The sequence below is a fragment of the Mastomys coucha genome, unplaced genomic scaffold (genome assembly GCF_008632895.1).
Source record: "Mastomys coucha isolate ucsf_1 unplaced genomic scaffold, UCSF_Mcou_1 pScaffold8, whole genome shotgun sequence".
Taxonomy (NCBI): domain Eukaryota; kingdom Metazoa; phylum Chordata; class Mammalia; order Rodentia; family Muridae; genus Mastomys; species Mastomys coucha.
In genome coordinates this window covers 73,091,993-73,111,890 of record NW_022196914.1, presented here as the reverse complement: position 1 = coordinate 73,111,890, position 19,898 = coordinate 73,091,993, and the positions used below count along the sequence as shown (strand labels likewise).

Sequence of the window (19,898 nt, the reverse complement as noted above, 5' to 3'; positions counted from 1 at the left end):
TCAATTTATCTGAATTTGTTAACATTTAAAAACATTTTAAGTAAACAGAATTATATCACATTCTTCTTTCCCTTTTGTATCCCAATCCCTCCCAGAAAACCCCCCTTCAATACCTGCCATACCTTTCAGATTTTTTTTATCATTTTCTTTAAAATTTATAAAATATTGTAACAGTAAAAATGAATATTATAAAAGTTTGATATAAAACAACAATCAATTGAACAATCTTATGTAGAAGCTTGTCTACAGCAATATTGAAAATACATTTTTCTCAATATAAATTTTAAGTAACTCCAAACATATTAACTGTATGATATTTTAAAGTAATACATCACTATTAGTTTCTTTAAATGAACATAAATAAAGACTTTGTTTTGGTTTTGTAGAGCTTAAAATCTTGGCTCTTACTGTGACATAAACCCAAAATAAGAACAATTTTTAAACACTGGAGTTCATTGTAATAAGGCTGTACTTCAATGACCCTCACTCACCAAAGGATTTTACCTCCATAGTAGCTAAGCTGGGAGTTGACAGTTCTGTACCAAGGAATGAATTGTAGGCATGATTTTTGGATACAGATTTCCTGCTATGGTTAAAGCTATTTGACTTGAGTGGTTGTCTTCATTCTCATCCCACAGGGAACAGGTTGCATTCATTTAAGAAATAGTGTGTGTATTAAGGTGGTCTATCCATGAAGTCATTCACCCAACTGTTTCAATGAACAATGGTTCTGCTTGGAGGGTGGCACAGCCATTAGGTGAGGGTAAGAATCTGGTTCATTGGCTGTGATAGTTTGGAAAAGCATTCATCTCAGAGAAAGAGTAACTATATTATAAAGTCCTCTTCTTCAAAAATTGATACAATAATTATAAATATCAAGCAAAGTATTCACTTTCACTCTTTGTTGTTCTCTTACCAGCCACCTCCCAAATTAAATATCTACATTTCTTTTGGTTGTATAAATAATTTTGAAATATGGAAGATGGTCTGAATACCATAGTATGGTATAAAAAACATCAAATAAACAAACCTGCTAATACAAAGGCTGAGATTGGAGAAGCATGATTTCAAGACCATTGTGTGGTACACAGCAAGACATTGTCATGTACAAACAAGCAGAAAGTGTATACGGATTGTACAATATTGGACTTATTTCTCCAATTACCAAATTAGAGAAACCACTGGATGACAGCCAGCAAATTTCTAATTCCTCATATTTTTTAATTTCAATCAATTAGGATATGTTGGTAATATTAATTTTCATAGTAAGAGATATTAAGGAAAAGTAATTGTTATTTCCTGTTATTTTTGTTAGAGGTGGAATTATATTTGTGTGGGTTTGTTGAAAGATTGCTTTTTTGCTGCTTCTAGGGTGTAGTTTTGCTCCTTGTGTTGGTGTTTTCCATCTATTATCCTTTGTAGGGCTGGATTTGTAGAAAGATATTGTGTAAATTTTGTTTTGTCATGGAATATCTTGTTTTCTCCATCTATGGTAATTGAGAGTTTTGCTGGGAAATAGTAGCCTGGGCTGGCATTTGTGTTCTCTTAGGGTCTGTATGACATCTGCCCAGGATCTTCTAGCTTTCATAGTCTCTGGTGAAAAGTCTGGTGTAATTCTGATATGTCTGCTTTTATATGTTACTTGACCTTTTTCCCTTACTGCTTTTTAAAATTCTTTGTTTAGTGCATTTTGGTGTTTTGATTATTATGTGATGGGAGGAGTTTCTTTTCTGGTTCAGTCTATTTGGAGTTCTGTAGGCTTCTCGTATGTTCATAGGCATCTCTTTATTTAGGTTAGGGAAGTTTTCTTCTAAAATTTTGTTGAAGATATTTACTGGCCTGTCTTAGTCAGGGTTTCTATTCCTGCACAAACATCATGACCAAGAAGCAAGTTGGGGAGGAAAGGATTATTTAGCTTACTTCCACATTGCTGTTGATCACCAGAGGAAGTCAGGACTAGAACTCAAGCAGGTTAGGACTTAGCAGGAGCTGAGGCAGAGGCCATGGAGAGATGTTTCTTACTGGTTTACTTTTTCTGGCTTGCTCAGCCTGCTCTCTTACAGAACCCAAGACTTCCAGCCCAGGGATGGCACCACCCACAAGGGGCCCTACCCTCTTGATCACTAATTGAGAAAATGCCCCACAGCTGGATCTCATGGAGGCACTTCCCCAACTGAAACTCCCTTCTCTGTGATAACTCCAGCCTGTGTCAAGTTGGCACACAAAACCAACCAGTACATGGCCCTTTAAGTTGGAGTCTTCCCTCTCTTCTATACCTAATAGTCTTAGGTTTGGTCTTCTCATTCTGTCCTGGATTTCCTGGATGTTTTGGGTTAGGAGCTTTTTGCTTTTGGCATTTTCTTTGGCTGTTGTGTCAATATTTTCTATGGTATCTTCTGCCCCTGAGATTCTCTCTTCTATCTCTTGTATTCTATTGGTGATGCTTTGCATCTATGACTCCTGATCTCTTTCCTAGGTTTTCTAACTCCAGGGTTGTCTCCCTTTGTGATTTCTTTATTGTTTCTATTTCCATTTTTAGATTCTGGATTTTTTTTTTTCATTTCCTTTACCTGTTTGATTGTGTTTTCCTGTAGTTCTTTCAGGGATTTTGTGCTGTTTACATGTGTTTTCCTGTATTTCTTTGAGGGAGTTATTTATGTCCTCTATCATCATCATGAGAAGTGATTTTAGATCTAAATCTTGCTTTTCCAGTGTGATGGTGTGTCCAAGACTTGCTATGGTGGGAGAATTGGGTTCTGATGATGCCAAGTAATCTTGGTTTGTGTTGCTTATGTTCTTATACTTGCCCCTGGCCTTCTGATTATCTATAGTGCTACCTGCCCTTGCTAAATCTGACTGGAGCCTGTCCTTCCTGTGATCCTGGTTGTGTCAGAACTCCTCAGAGTCAAGTTATCTCTCTGATCCTGTGATCCTGGGCCCATTAGAGTACCTAGAAGTAGAGCTTCCTCTGGGTATTATGGGACTCGCTCCAGAGTTTGTGCCCAAGGTCTGCTTAGGGCGCTGGTCCAAACCTGTCTCTTGCTTTTAATTATTGTGTCATGGTTAGTTTTTATCATTGATTTGACACAGCCTAGAGTCACTTAGAAGAGAGATCCTCAGTTGAAGAATTACCTTGATCATACTGGTCTGAGACCATGTCTGTGGGGCATTTCTTTATTGCTAGTTTGATAGAGGAGGACCCAGCTCATGGTGGTTTGAGCCATCTCTAGGCAGGTAAATGGGTCTTTATAGAGGCTAGTGGAACATAGGATATTCTTCTAAGGAGCTACTTACAAACACAATTCACTTTTCAGTTAGGTTCTTTGTTGTTACCATTTTTCTTCTTATACTAGAGATGGAACCTAGGGCCTCATGCATCCTAAGCAAGACGGAGATACATTCCTAGCCCTATTTTAACTCTGTAATTTAATTTTGTTTTGAGAATGAATCTCAATACATAGCTTTGAACTTATATTGTAGCTCAGACTGTTCATGAATTTGTTACTCTTTTGCCTCAGCTTCCCTAGTAGCTTGGATCTGTCACTTTTCTTGTTGATAAATAAAATTTCTGTTAAGTGTGTGGCACATTGAAAAGACTTTAGATTTGTATATTTGGATACATACTTTTATTTGACTTGCTTTGAAATGTTATTTGCTTTAGAAATGGAAGATGGACCTTCTGGAAGAGATCATTTCATGAGAAGTGGATTTTCTTCTGGAAGAAATTTAGGAAACAGAGGTAAGTGTCATCTTTCTTTAAACATCCCAACTGTTGAATAAATGGCATAGGGGCTGATTGGCTATTTAGTGCAAAGCTAAGTCTTCTGTAACTTAGTGGGTGGTAGGTTTTGTTGGTATAATGAGTTAATTTTTTTGTGATTTTGTTTTTTTGGGACAAGATTTCTCTGTGTAGTTCTGGCTGTCCTATAACTTGCTTTGTAACCAAACTGGCCTTGAATTCCCAGAGATCCACCTGGCTCTGCCTCCTGAATGCTGGGATTAAAGGCATGTACCACCACTGCCTGGCAAGTTAATTTTTATTTAATGTCAGGGGTGTGGGAGTATGGGGCAGAGAAACAAAGACAGGCATACCCAACTAGCTTTAAACACTATATGATATAATCCATGCTGGCCTTAAACACAAGCTGCTCATAAACTAGTCCACGTCTAATACAGTACAGACAAGTATTGAACTTGGGGTCCTCCTTCCACAGCCTCCTAAGTGCTGGCAGTGGAGGCCTGTCCACCACACTGGTAATTCCCAAGTACTTTATGCTGTTTTTCTTCCCTGGTATTATAAGACATAGTTAAGTGGAGTAGACAGACAGATTGGCCTCACAGATCAGCTGCTGCTTAATTTCAAGTTTCTGTTTCTAGAAATTGATGTGAGAAGAATGTTGTAAAAACCTTTGGAGGTTAGGGTATAAGGGACTTGTTGAGTGTTAGCTTTCATAACAAAAAGCAGTATGGAAGTTACTTCTGTTAGCTCATCAGTATTAAGTTATTTTTGAGACAGGGTCTCTTGTATCTCAGACTGGCCTCAGATCTTCTGTGTAGCTGAGGCTGGCCTTAAAATTCTTGTCTTTCTGCCTCCGCCTCCCAAATGTTGGGTTTTAAAATTACATTTTTAAGTTGTCAAAACTTGTCATGTATACTGTAATTTCAGCAATTGGCAGGAGGATTTTGAGTTTAAGGCCATATTAGGCTGCATGTAAAACTCTTTCTCTAAACAAACACATGAACAAACAAAAACTTGGAACACTTGGGTTTAGTAGTTATAGAGCAAAATACCTTCATTTCCCCATAATAGAGTTGATACTAAAGTGCTAAAACATTTTATACTATGTTTTATTATACTATAATAACATGGTACTAAAATTTCATGCTAACTTGAGCCTTTATGAGCTTTTTATCTTTCAAGACATAGCATAGCTAGGACTGTTTGGTAATTTAAAAATATCTAACACCCATTTTTTTCTCTTTGTGCTTCTTTTAATATATATTTTTTAACCTTCATTCTTTGTGAGTTTCACATCATTCACCCCAATCCCATTTATCTCTCCATCTCTTCATATCTGCCTTCTGCCTTTTCAACCTCCCCCTCCAGAAAATAGAAAAGAAAAATAAAAAAAATAAACAAAGCATAGAAAACATCTCATTTTGGTAGCTGTAGTGTATCATAGTGTTTCCCACAGTATACCCATTTCCCCAAACATCTTTACTTACAAATGTTCATCGCAGTGAGTCACTGGTCTGGTTTTGAGGCCTCTGACTTCTGCTACATCATCAGTACTAGCTCCTTACTAGAACTCCTCTTGGGTATCTATCCTTTTATTGCCCTGTGTCATGAGATTGCTGTATCTTTGGATCAGCAGGACAAGCCTTTCACACATTCCAGCAGATGAGATTTGGGGGGTTGGGCCAGCTTAAAGCCTTGCATCTGGACCTGGGTGGTAGCTAAGTTGGTCATCCTGCAAGCTCTCCTATGCACCACCAGGGAGAGCTCTTCAGCACTACCCTGGCTAGCTCACCCAATGCTGCAGCTGAAAAGGGGCTGGACCAGCTCTCCCACTCTCACACACTGGGAGTTGGCTCACTTGTGCCTTCACCATCAGGGCCAGCCGGCTCTTCCCAGTGCTGCAGGCAGTGAAGGCAGAGAGCCTTGGGACCAGCTCTCCAGAGTGCCTCAGGTGTTGAGGAGAGGGACAGCATCTCCCTGCTGCCCTTGCCCACACCTCCTTACAGCAAGCAAGTAGCAGGACAAGCTCCCCTGTGCTCACACCCTCAAGGCCCACTCACCTGGGCCCTGTCATCAGGGCCCGTTCTACTGTGCTGCTCAGGGGGAGGCTAACACTCATTCTTAAATTTATTTTTTGAAAAACTTGACTGACTTTTTCTATTTCTATCATAATTAAAGTATTTCATTTGATATTTGGAAAACCTAATTTCTTATTAATATATAAACACAAATTTGAATATCTCACTACTAATCATTAGCATGATTTTTAAATATTAATGTACATTTTGTTTTTAAATGTTTACATATTAATATACATTGCTGACTTGGATCATATAATTGATTTTTATTTTGTTTTGTTTTGTTTTCCCATTTTAAAGAGTTTTGCTTTATAGCCCTATCTGCCTTGGACTTGATATGTAAACTGACTAGCTCTGAACTTGAGTGATCTTCTTGCCTCTGCCTCATAAGTGCTAGGGTTATATGCATGTGCACCACACTCATCTCAACCATGTAAGTGATATAAAAGGTTCAAGGTTTTGCTCGCTCCTACAGGTAGTAGAAATACTTAATATCTTAGTATTATATTTAGGAGAGAATTAACAGTGTAATTATATTTTCAAACTTGAAATGTGATATATTTTGATGAAAGCTTCTAAATAATAAGAGTAGAAGACTATTCTTTGAGGAATCTTTCTTCTTCTAGTGCTGGGATTAAAGGCATGTGATGACATGCTGGCCTCAGTAGTACTTTTTCAATGAGAAAAGGGCCAAGGTAACAGATTTCGTCACAAGTTATTTTCATATGTTTTAGGTTGAAGTGATGCAAGTTGATGTTTTAAAACTAGAACTGTGAGATAGGTGTGGTAATGCACAACTAAAGTCCTGGCACTATGAAAGCTTGGCAGTATGTAGGCTCAGAAGCAGTCCAGAGCTGCATGGTAAGATCTGTCTCAGACAAAAAACAAAACAAAACAAAATCCATTTTGATTGAATGGCAATAACTTTAACAATTATCTTGGTACTATATAATCTCATAAGTTCTTTTCCTTATGGCTGACCTAGAGTTTTATAAAGTTTAATATGTCTACCTTATTATTTCTCAGATCTCTTCCAATTTTTTTCCCAAGTCTTTTTATTTAACACTCTTACTTCTTGAAGCCATGGGCAACAAGATTCTGTCTCATCTGAGAGATCTTTCAATGCATCTTTTTTCACCCTGATTCCCCTTGCCTGAAGCAACTTATCTGTATTCTTTATTGCTGCTTTTGAGTCATTTGAACCCATTTTCACTGACACATCCCCTAGGTGAATTTAAACGCTGGGTCAGCACCAACTCAAACTAGCCCAGTACCCTTCTTACACGGTAATACTTCTACAATATGAAAATAAGGCCAGCTCTAGCATCAAAATTACCTACCGTGTAGAATGGTGTACGACCTTATATCCTTTTCTTTTGAATCTTTAGGCAGAGCTCTGCTTTGACAGTGTGTCCTTTATAAATCCTCTGTGTCGGAGTCCACGAGTTCAGGGCGCCATATGAAACTGTCCTGCAGTTTCACAAATTTGAGTTCTCTCAGGCGAAGGGCCAAAGGACCTGAAAATGTAGGGTTCGAGATACAAGAGAAAACACAAAGCCAAGTTGCATTCCAGTCAAGGCTTAAACTTTTACTTAGAATATCCAGAATATATATAGGTACACGAGAAACCAAAACCGAATCTCTAGGTTACATGATATTTGCATAACATAAACACTGCAGAAGATGTCTGGCACCAAAGTCCCCAGCAACTAGGAAGGTCTCCAGTAGGCGTGTTTGTATCTCAAGTGTGAATTTCCAGGCAGCTGCTTCAAGGAAGAACTGACAGTCTGCAGAGAGCTTTTGTCTTAGCTCCCCAGGTGGTAGCCTCCAAGCAGAGACTGCCAGAGTCCAGTGGCTGAGCTGAAGGGGGGAGGTAACAGGCAGTGGGGTTTTTTTGATCTTGTATAATTCAATGTATGTTAATGTGCTTTTGATTTGAATCTTAGAATTAAAATACAACACTGATTAGCTTTTTGCATCCTTCAAATGATGGCTGAGTATCTTTAGGTTCTTGAATTGTATACAGTTCTTAAGATATGATGAAAATACTTGGTTGTTGGCATATGTAGTTAATACAGGCTTTTAGGAATTCCTTCAACACCTATAAACTGGAATGTTAGAAAAAGAGGTAAGACAGTTCATAGGGATCACAGAGAATGCTTTTTCATAATTGTATTTTATAGTAACAATGCATGCTGATTTGGATGTCTCTGTTCTTTTCTATTCCTGGTTGAGAAAATAAGGGGTGTGTGTGTGTGTGTGTGTGTGTGTGTGTGTGTGCGTGCGTGCACGCGTGTGTACCTCCATCCATGCACATGTGCACACACATGTTGACACATATGCTCAAAATATACTGTATGATATTCTCTTTTTTTTCAGATAAAATATTATAGGTTTATTTAAAACTTATTTCTCACCTTGAGTATGCAAAATACAAACTCCATAAAATGTTCATTTTTTTTACTTTGTAGTTTACAAATATACAAAATAGAAGTTTGCTTAAATTTATATTAGATATTTATTAAGGCAAGGAACTATATAGAAAAACACATTTGTTCTGCTTAAAGGCATACTTGGGAATAAACCATTGTACAAATTATTACACATCTGAAACCACAGTGCATAACAGACTGTCTGCATAAAAATGTTACAGAAATAAACCAGGCTTATTTACCTGACTTAGGTCATAAATGTAGATTGGAAGACAAAAATAGATTTTCCTTGTCAAAGTATGCAGCAGTTGGAGAACTCTAGCTCCCCCATTTGGTACCTTTAGAACCACGACTCACCAAACACCATCATTTAGGCTATTAGAACATGTTCTGTACCTGAATTGTTTCCTCTTCCTCTGACACAATAATGGCTTTTTTAGAAGGCAAAGAGCATACAAAGTGATCTTTACATGTGTATTGCATCATCGAAACACAATTCAAGGGAATTCTGGTCTTCCCTCCCCCCAAGCTCACTGATTTAATGTATACCCTGATATCCACAAACTTCCAGTCACCCCTTGGCATTTTGTAAGTCCAGACATGTTCAAGTTGGATTTGGTATTGGAATGATAGAAGATCCAGTCTCAGTCCCCATCTGTTCTGTGATTTTTTTTTTCTTTTTCTTTTGTTTGTTTTTAGTATTTTTGGTTTTTTTTTGTCTTGTTTTGTCTCTTGGACTCTTCCTTTCTCCTGATTATCCAATCACAAGCTGACTGGCTGGGAACTTGACCATGATTGTAGCGCTTGCCAGCTGGACTCCTCCCCTCTTGGGGAGACAGTGTGAAAGGTTAAAAAAAAAAATACTGAACTCTCTCTCCTGGCAGTGTGGGTCATATCCACTGAGTGGGATTTAAAAGTGTCTCTTCATGTGCAAGGCAAGGTGGTCCGACCTGGAAAAGGCCCAGTCGCACTTCTGGCACTGAAAGGGAGGGCCGGTGCCCTGTGTGTTTGCGGTAGTGCCTGGTCAGTTCATCAGAGGGGGCGAATTTCCACCCACAGCCGTCCCAGTCACAGTGGTAAGGTTTCTCGCCTGTGTGAGTTCGCAGGTGTGCCTTGAGATGAGAACTCTTCGTATAGGTGCCACAGCCTGCATAGTCACAAGTGTGGGTGGCTGTTCTTTTCCGGGGCCACGACCTTCTTCCCGTCTTTGGCTTGGGCTCCTCTGGCAGGCAGGAACCCGGTGGCATGAGCTCTTGATAATGGAGAGAGGGGACTTGCGACTGCATCTGGTCCGGCAGAAAAGGAGGGTAGTTGGGCCCCGGATGGGGATGGAATCCTGAGGGAAGAAGCAGGCCAGGGTGACAGTCCCTGCTGTTCAGCAGTTCCTCGGGACTCAGTGTAGGGGTAGTCCTGGTGAGGAGCTTCCGCCCCAGGGGGAAGTCGTGTGTGTTGGGCCGGTGGCCCTTGCTGAGCTGAGGTCCAGCGCTCAAGTGGGCCTCTAGGGACGATATTCTCTTAATAATTAATGAAAATACTATAAACAAGAACCAGCTATCCTCCTCGTATTTCTGACCTTGAAATTATTTTTCTTCTTATGAGGTTCTTGTTGTGTTGCCCAGGTTGGTTCCAATCTCTTGGGCTCAAGGGGTTTTCCTTCCTCAGCCTCCTATGTAGCTGATTTGCCCTACCAAGCCTAGCTGGTTCCTACCTTAGTGGTTGAGAAACACATGGCCCATTACCAAGAAGAGGTACAGAGAGTAGTATGCTGTTGGGAATGTGGAAGGGCTATACTTGATTAGAGTACTAGAGAAGACTTCACAGAGGAATCAGTCTTCTGAAGAATGAAAAATTCAATAGGAAAAATAGAAAAGCAGGGATAGCATGCCAAAAGGACCAGCATATAGAAAAAAATACTAAATGTTCACAATATGGAAATGGAGTATTTAGTGTGCTGGAAAGTTGACTCATTTGCTATATGAGTCTGATACCCTGAGTTCAGCTCCCCAATTCCAGACTGGAAGAAGAGTATAAATTGAAAGCTATCTTCTGACCTTTGCATATGTGCCATGACATACATAAGTCTGCATTTATATACACCACACACAAACACAACACATATACCACTACCACCACTACCACCACCAACAACAACAACAAATAATTAAGGGTCATGTCATACACCTTTAATCTCAACACAGAGATGCAGAAACAAGTGGATCTCTTAAGTTTGAGGCCAGCCTAGTTTACCTAATGAGTTCAAGGCCAGCCGGGGCTACATGGTGAGACTCTCAGAAGTAGAACAAAAGTAGAGTTCTGGTAAGGTGGCTCACAGATAAGGGTGCTTCTGCTAAGCCTGACAACCTGAGCTTGAGTCATCTTGGAAGGGGAGAGTTTACCCGGTGATCTTCAACTGCATGCTTACACAGAGCTCACACAGAAATAAGTGTAAAAAAATTTTTAAAGTAGGAAGCTTGGAAGTGACAGAGGTATTAGAAAAATAAATAATAGAATAATAAAAATAATATAGTACAGATTTTTCAGTAGTGAAGATTATCATGTGGGGTGCATATAGTGCTTTGGTCTGTTGAGGTGAGGGGGATTTAGTACACAGGAATCATGAAGTGAATTCTTGATAGAGGGAACTTATATTTTATCACTAGTAGGTTTATGATTTTTACTTTGGAACAATAACTTGATAATTAAAGAAAACCTTGCAAGTATATAACTTTTTTAAAGTTCTTTTTCTATTTTCGTACCATCTGTAAAAGTCATCTAACCCTAAAGCTTCATTTCATTCTTCTTTTTTGATGACATAATTTTGCATGTTAAGTTTAACTATCTAAATTTTTTCAGATATTGGAGAGTCTAGTAAAAGAGAGAATACATCTACAACTGGTGGCTTTGGAAGAGGAAAGGGTTTTGGGAACAGAGGTAATTACTTGTAATATTTTACAGCCAAAATTTTAGTTGACTACAAGGCTTCTAGTTTATTTTTTTTAGAAAACAAAGCATAGAAAGTGTATGCCATGTAGAAATCATGAGGCTCATAGAAAATGGTTTCATATAGGCATAGTGTAAAGTCAGCAAGCAATTCCTGTTGTTCTGGTATGTGCAGTGTTCAATTTGTCTTTTAAAGAAGATTTTATTCTTGCTGCATGTGTGTAGGTATGGGTGTTTAGGGGTTGCATATGTACTGCAGTGCATGTGTAGAGAACATAGAGCAACTTGCAGCCATTGCTTCTCTCCTTCCTCTATGTGGACTCCCAGGATTAAAGTCAGATCAGGCTTTTGCAGCAAGCAAGTCTAATCCCTGTTGGACCATCTTGCTGATCCTTGATTTATTTGCCTTTAAAAAACCCAGCATTCCTCTTGCTGTAGTATAATTGATTCATCTTATACACAGCCTAAGTTCTTTCCTTCTTTACTTCTTAAGGCTCCCAGTTCCATGGAGATTCATTTTGTACCTCTGTAGGGGAACATGCTCACTCATCTGTAGCTGAGCAAAGGAAGACCAGTAATGTACAGATGTGAGGTTCCCTGAAACTCAACATTGACTCCTCCTGGTCACAGGAATGAGGAAGAGTAAACTGCAATGGAGAGGGCAGTAGAATAGATATAGTCCTTTTCACAAGCAGCTTTGAAGATTGATATTTAAGTGAAGGTTTAAAACTTAGTTTTTTGTAGAAATAATATTCTTTTTAGGGATTATGTGTACATTTTGAAAGGAAATACCTGCTAAAGGATTTTTTTTGGACGATCATACAGTGAATACTTAGATACTTGCTTTTATATGAAAATTATGTATTAAACTTCCATTGTATTTTATTGCTATGAAGACCCTTAAATTTGGTTAAATCTGCAGATGTTCCACGACTTGAGATAACACGCATATCATTTATAAATTGAACAACTGTCTAAGTAACTGCATGGTTCTTATATTAAACAAGCCCAATTGTAACTGAGTTCTTTATAATATAGTTTAGATAATGATTGATAGGCATTCCATATTGACTTCTACTTTTAAGGTATGTATCCCCAAGTATTTTTCTGTGTGTATGAGATAATGTGGAATAGCCTGGGTTATCTCACTATGCTGCCCAGGTAGGTATTTAACCCATGAACTCAAGTGTTACACTATAATTAGCTTCCAGATGCCTAGCTCTACAGCCATGCATCACTATACCTAGTTCCTTGAGAATTTTTACACTAAGGAACATTTTATTAAAAGTCAACAGTTCTTTGGAGACAGGTCTCTCACTGAATCTAGAGCTTATTGATTTGGCCAGACTGCCTGGCCAGTAAGCACCAGGGATCCTCTTGTTCTTGCTTCCTCAATGCAGGAATTATGGACACTCACCATGTGTATAGCTTTTTCATAGTGGTGCTGGGGATGAAACTCAAGCCTCTCGTGCTTACATGGCAGCCACTCTATCAGTTGAACCATCTCCTCAGCCCCAAATTTTTTTATTTTTAATATTTTGAATGGAAAGCAAATAATGGTTATAATGGTCTTGCCTGTGCATATGAGGGGGGAATATAGGGTATTTGAAATAATATAAAATCTACTGAAACATTTTTAAATTTAAAAGAATAGAGCTAATAATCTGATAGAGGCAGAAGTTCTAGTATTATTTGAATTAGTTCTCATCCTATGTCTGTATATGTAGTTTATCTCATTCTGTAGGGTCATCATAACCAGTTGTCCCTGAAAAACTCAGATTTTATTTATGTGTATGTGCATGTTGTATGTGTTTCTGCACACATCCCATGGATGTTAGTCATGGGTGTCAGATCCCTTGAAGCTGGAATTACCGGCATTGTGAGCCACCTGATGTGAGTGATCGGAACCGGCCCTTGTGATAGAGCACTAAACACTTAGCTATTGAGCCATCCCTCCAGTCCTGAAAACTGTTTTTTAAACTATAGAGATAAAAGAAATTCTTTCAGAAATTTGCAGTTTTCTTTTATATTTTTATAGGTTTTTTAAATAACAAGTTTGAAGAAGGTGATAGCTCTGGTTTCTGGAAAGGTAAGTTGTATTTCTGTGGCAACTTAAAAAACTTATACTGTAAAAGCACATGCTAGAGAGACAGACTGGCAGTCTTATTCTGCTTCTAAGTTACATTAAGCTCAGGTTCAGGAAGCAACTGTAGAGACCTTAGGCAAGGGTAGATAAAGAATTCACGCACCTTTAATTTGGTGTTTTTGCCACCTGTCTTAACTAGCCTATAAAGTACAACCTTTGAAATTGTTATCTGTAGAAAAAGGATAGGTAGTAGAAAAAAATAAGTCAAGAATTAAACTCCACTGTAGGGTAATTGTAGTTGCCAGCACACGTCATGAACTGATTTCAATCTCCAGGACCACATGGCAGAAGGGGATAACTGATTCTAGAAAGTTGCTGTCTGACCTCCATGTGTGCCCTGTGTGCATGCACAAGCATATATACATACACACACGCAAAATTTATTCTTAAACTCAAGTAAGTCTAAGAGGAAAATGATGAGAAAAAGAGTTTCTGCTCAGAGTAAAAACATGTCTAAGGTACCCAAGCTCTCAGGAAATAGCATGATGAGAACAGAATGACATTATTAGAAGGTCAGCTGCTTTATTGAGCATGATTGGCAAGGTTTGTGTGGGGTCTTGGAACTTGTATGTAAAGTGCATCTCTCATGATTTTGATATGGTGTTTGTTTGAAAACCACTGATGTACCAAATCTTCCTGACATTGAGTTCCAGAGTTTATTGACTTCTCACCCCTGGTTACCTGCTAGTTTAGTGATAACTAAAGCAAATGATTCACTCTAAGCCAGTGTTTCTTACTCTGTAGAATAGCGGCCATACATCTTATGGGCTAGCTATTTAGGCTGTCAGTAAAAGAACAGAGCATAATACTATTTGAAGTAAATATTTAATAAATGTCATTTCTTAATTAGATATTTGAGGTTTGATCTTAGATTGGAGCTCAGTGGTAGTCTAATATACACAAGACCCTGGGTTCTATCCCCAGCATTTGGAGGAAAGAAAATAGGGGGCTTATTTTATTATATACTTTGATTCCCAAAGTCAAAACTAAGACTAAACATAATCTCTAAAACTTTTAGAATTGGGTAATTTGTTGCTTTTGAGACATGAGCTTGCACTGTAGCCCAGAATGGCGTTGGACTTGTAGTTCTCCTGTCTCAGCCTTCTGAATGCAGTGCTCGGAGTAGAGCCACAATACCTGGTTTAAGATTAGATTATAGTATATCAAAGAAGATGGTTTCTTCCAACCATTGCTTTTAGCCCTCTCCCATTCAAAAGAAAATATATATAAAGGAGAGTTAGTGTTCAAGAGAAAAAAATCTTTTAAAGATTTCTTTAGTTTTGAGTACTTTTGTTTTACCCTATTAATTTTTAACCTATCTACTGGTTATATTGTGTTTTCTGTGTTACTGTAATAAAAGCAACTTAAGGAAATTTATTCCAAGAAGTCAATAGTCTGTCATGGGGGTGCATGGCAGAGGGGGTAGGACATGGCTGGTTCTGTTGCAACAGTGAGAGAGAGATGGCAGAGAGGGATGGATACTGATGGTGCCCAGCTCACCTTTCCTTTTCTTTTTATTCACTTCAGGACTCTAACTAGCATGGGGTAGTGAGAGCCACATGCGGAGTGGGTGGATTGATTTGTTCTGTCTGCCTGCCTGCCTGCCTGCCTGTCTATCTATCTATCTATCTGTCTATCTATCTATCTATCCTCCCTGGAAACATTCTCATAGACATGCCTAGGGTTGTGGTCTTACATGACTATAAATCCAGTCAAGTTGACAAACCTAACCGTCATCATAATCAAGATAGTGTCCATCTCAGCACAAACTTCCTACATTTCCTAGTTGAATCCTTTCTAGCAGTGGGGTATCAAATAACAGCAGATTATAAATCAAGTTTTCATTATGCTAAAGAGTGCTTTCTCCAAAATGGATTTTGCTTTTGTCTATTTCTGTTTTTATTCTTAGTTCCTCTCAAAGAAGAAAAATGACACATATGAATGACATCCTTCAGTCCCACAGTTGTGGACAAATCTAGGAATGGGTTTAAGATTACCACAGCAGCTTCTGCTTGCAACACAGCTAGTGTTTTATGGCTCTGTGTCTCACTTGGCTTTGTGTAGTCATAAGGACCAGATATTTGGGAGTTGAATGCCTGAAGTTTAAGACCCAGATCAATTTCATGGTGGTTGTGTTGTCTTAAAAATGGTATTTAGGCCGGGCGGTGGTGGCGCACGCCTTTAATCCCAGCACTTGGGAGGCAGAGGCAGGCGGATTTCTGAGTTCGAGGCCAGCCTGGTCTACAGAGTGAGTTCCAGGACAGCCAGGGCTATACAGAGAAACCCTGTCTCGAAAAAAACCAAAAAAAAAAAAAAAAAATGGTATTTAACCTTTTAAAATTGTTTATTGTCTCTGTTTATAAGATGAGGATTATAACTGCTGGACAAGGTTTTTCTGAGTTAAAGTTAGTACAGCAAAACAAAACTGGGTGGGATGGCTTGTCTTCTAGTCCTAGCTCAGGGGACACTAAGAGAATCAGGCCAAGTGTGGGTTTCATCCCTTTAATCCCAGCACTTGGGAGGCAGAGGTAGGTGGATCTCCGTTCATTTGAGGCCAGCCTGATCCACATAGAGAGTTCTAGGACAGTGTTGCCTGTAAAAAGAGACTCTGTCTTAAAGAACAAAATGCAACACAACAAAATAAGTATATCCTTGTGCCTAGGAGTTTAAGACCATCTTGGCAAATGTAGTCAGACTGTTTGTGACAGATAGGAAGGAAGGCAGAAAAGAGAGAGTGCGTGAATGAGTTATCCCGTTAGAACAGTGCCAGGCGCATAGGTTATACACAACATCATTTATACACTATGCAATTGTTAGGTTGTAACTTTTTTACTTAATTTTCATTTGTGCTCCCTTTATCTTCTAGATCCACAAAGATAGCTTTTTATTTTAAACTTATTTCTAAAATGGTTAGATTCACAAGAAGTTAGACTATAGTATAGAATTGGTTTTCATCCAAGTTTGCCTAATGCCATTATTCCATTTTACCTTTTAAAGTGACAGAAAGACGTACATATCCTAAACTGATTTATAGGATATTTTTTAATTTTTTATTTATTTATTATATGTAAGTACACTGTTGCTGTCTTCAGACACACCAGAAGAGGGCATCAGGTCTCATTACAGATGGTTGAGAGCCACCATGTGGTTGCTGGGATCCGAACTCAGGACCTTTGGAAGAGCAGTCAGTGCTCTTAGCTGCTGAGCCATCTCTCCAGCCCAAGATATTTTTTCTTAAAGCAGGATGTGTTAGCTCTTACCTCTATCTCAGAGTCAGTCTTCTTTCTAAAAGCACTTTGTTTTCCAATTCTCTTTCTTAAATCTTCCTTTCAAGAAAGTTGTGGTAGATTACTGGCCTGGGTCTGCTTTCCCCCCTGGGTATCCAGGCATCATTGTACCCTGGGGCTGGACTGAAAGGAATGAAGCTTGGCTGGGCTTAAGTGGGTTAGAGGGACTTGGTCTGCATGGGTGCAGAAGAAATGGCTGTTTCCACAAACAGTTTTAAGTGAAACAGCTCTCTTTATTTGGGGGTAAGTAAGAATTATATAAATCATATGCCACTCATTAGATGACTCCTTTTAAGAATACATGCTGACTGCATCCAAGGATCCTCATCCTCTCTCAGTCTATAGAGAGCAAATAAGCTACTTTTACAGTGACATTATTTGGGGAGTGCTAGGGGTTTTGGGGGTGAGTGTGTATCATTGACTGGGGATGAAGTGCTGGGAAGGCTTCATTTGCATGAAGAGGAAATCCACATGCCCTTTGGACATGTCCTTACAGGGAGAGAAAGTTTAACCTATAAATTGGCCACCAGGCTGTGTGACTACCCTCAAGATCATTTGACTTTGTTTAAAGTTCTTGAATACTGGACATAAGTGACATGTGCTAGATACCTTGATGCTATTTCTATATTTCCCAAATATGCTGTTTTAGAACTTCTGGAGGGCTTAGAGTTATATTAATAATATAAAACATATAAAGTTTAAAAAATTGTACATTTCTTGTTATCACCCAGTCTCAGGATGAGATTTTTGGGGTTTGGACAAGTCTCAGCCTTGCTCTTGCTCTGGACTGGCTCTTCCACTTGCATGGTTTTCTTGCCCCTCATTAGATGACTCTCTTTAAGAATACATGCTGACTGCATCCAAGGATCCTCATCCTCTCTCAGACCATAGAGAGCAAATAAGCTACTTTTACAGTGATATTGATGACTGCAGGTGCACAATTGCGAAAGAGAGACATGGAAGGTCTGCGACAACCCTTACCTTTATCTCAAGCCTTCCTCCACTCCCCACCCCCAAAGATGTAGTAACACCCTAGACAGGAAGCCATCAGAGAGAACTCTTAAATCCTGTGATAGGATGCCAGGGCTTCACCCTCCACAGTGAATGACTTCCAGCAGGGGTGCAGGAGGGGAAGGTCTCAGCTGCATTTAGGAGGCAGGGCCCTGAGAATATATAGATAACACAAATTGCACTTTTTTTTTTCTGGGTAAAAAGGGTGTGGGGGAGGGCAGGGAAGCTAATATGATGCAAATGAGATACAGGCGTATGATGTGCAATCCCCAAAGAACCAATAAATATATTATAAAAAATATGCTGACTACTGAAGCTCAAATAGTCAAGAAGGGGCTTTCAGCTAGGTAGCAGAATAATGTTCTTAAAAATATAAAACAAAACATATTAGTTAGACAGATACTTTAGTGTAGGAGTTTAAATGATAGCCTGTAAGTTGTTTGGTCATTTGACTTTCTGTTTGTTTAAAGTTCTTGAATACTGGACATAAATGACATGTGCTAGATACCTTGAAGCTATCTCTATAGTTCCCAAATATGCTGTTTTAGAACTTCTGGAGGTCTTAGAGTTATATTAATAATATAAAACATATAAAGTTTAAAAAATTGCACATTTTTTGTTATCACTTATCACTAAGAGGATAAACTCTGGGAATGGAGCTTAAGCATTTATTTTCACTCAGTTCACTTGAGTATCCATCAGTGTTGTGATTGATCCTCATATCCCTGCTCAGAGAAGCCCTAAAAGTATAGTTGTCCTGTCATTAAAACAGAAAAGCCATTGAGCAATTCGAATTATTTAATTAGGGAAAATGAGAAAAAGTTTGCATGGATGTAAGAAAGCACCACTGTCTAGCATTGCTAAGAATGGTAAATTATAGAAAAAGAAATGACATTTTAAATAGAGCAGTCAGGTGTTTCTAATAGCCTATGAAAGCTTTTCTGAACCATTTGGTTACTTGTGGACATTTTTCTTTTTGTATTGTTTTGTCTAGCTTTGTAGTGTGCATATAGTAGTGTGCATATAGTGGGTGCTCAATCATTTACATTAAATATTGATATACATAGGTACACTGTATAGGGAATTTACTCTGAGCAATGTTTTTATGTTCCCAGTAAAATTATTTTAAGAATCAGTGTTCATATTCAACTTGAAAACTATTCTTGTTACAGTTCTGTTCTTAGCTTTTATGTCATTAATGCTATTCACATCTTACATTTCCATTTAAGAGTATAATAATGACTGTGAAGATAATCAGACTCGGAGCAGAGGGTTTTCCAAGCGAGGCGGTAAGGATAGTGCTTTGAACAGTTTGTTTATAAGACAAAAATAAACTGACAAAACTGACTTTAGAAGGAACAAAAGAAAAGTAATGAAAACTTTAAGAAAAATATGTTGATACCTGCTTCTTGCTCCCGATACCTGAGCAGCTGCTTGTAGCTCCACTTCTTCAGCTCGGTTGTTGTTTTTCCCCAGGGATCTCATGAATGCCATAATTTACAAAAGAGGGATTTTTGGTGTCTTGATCAATCACAATTTAGATAACTGAGAATGTATTTTTCTCTGAAAAAAGGTCATTAGACATTTGGAAGAGGCAAAACTTGCACATTTTTGTTCAGATCTCATGATAATTCACTACACTTTGTTAATTATACCTGTAACAAATGTGAGGTGACATGGTATATAGCAATTATCGTTCATATTTCATGAGTATATAGGGAGACTTGTTAAAACAGCAGCAGTAATACCTTCAAAAAAAGAAAAAAAAACCTAGTGAACTTAGGATAGAATGAGTGCTCATCTGTGCCCATCTGTGACAAAGGCTTTTCTGTTTGGAACTCCATGATGGTATGACTTGGGAGAGCCCCTCCTTCTGCCTTTACTAGGTTAGCTGCTTACTAAACTGCAGGCTCTCCCTCCCTCTCTAGCAAAGTTTCATATTGAAGACAGTCTGTCTCCTAAGTCTTATAATTTTGCAAAGATGTGATAGTGGGGAAATATGAAATTAAGTACATCTTTTAGAATTGCTTGTTTTAAAAAACCAGTGCTAGTCATCAAACACAGGGCCTCTTGTGCCCCCTGGGTTCCCCACAACTGAGCTGCATCTCTAGCCCTGCTGCTTCTTCCTGTTTCTTATAAGCAGTTTTTCGGTTTTTTGACAACAAACAAACAAAACCAAAAACAAACCCCTGTTGCCTCCCCCTCCCCATGCCTGCCACCCCACCCTCTCCCAATTATTGGCCCTGGCATTCCCCTACACTGGGG

General features: G+C 38.7%; 1 protein-coding gene across 6 annotated transcripts in view; it reads left to right on the top strand.

Moving 5' to 3' along the window:
- Ddx4 (DEAD-box helicase 4) overlaps positions 1 to 19,898 on the top strand; it is a 59,855-nt gene that overhangs the window by 10,484 nt on the left and 29,473 nt on the right. For 4 of the 6 annotated variants that reach the window (XM_031360217.1, XM_031360215.1, XM_031360220.1 and 1 more), the window contains 4 exons: positions 3,662 to 3,739; positions 11,103 to 11,180; positions 13,228 to 13,278; positions 18,863 to 18,922. In XM_031360217.1, the coding sequence (XP_031216077.1) occupies positions 3,662 to 3,739; positions 11,103 to 11,180; positions 13,228 to 13,278; positions 18,863 to 18,922 (267 nt within the window). The remainder of the gene's footprint in view (positions 1 to 3,661; positions 3,740 to 11,102; positions 11,181 to 13,227; positions 13,279 to 18,862; positions 18,923 to 19,898) is intronic. The other 2 variants (XM_031360219.1, XM_031360218.1) reach the window with 1 other exon arrangement.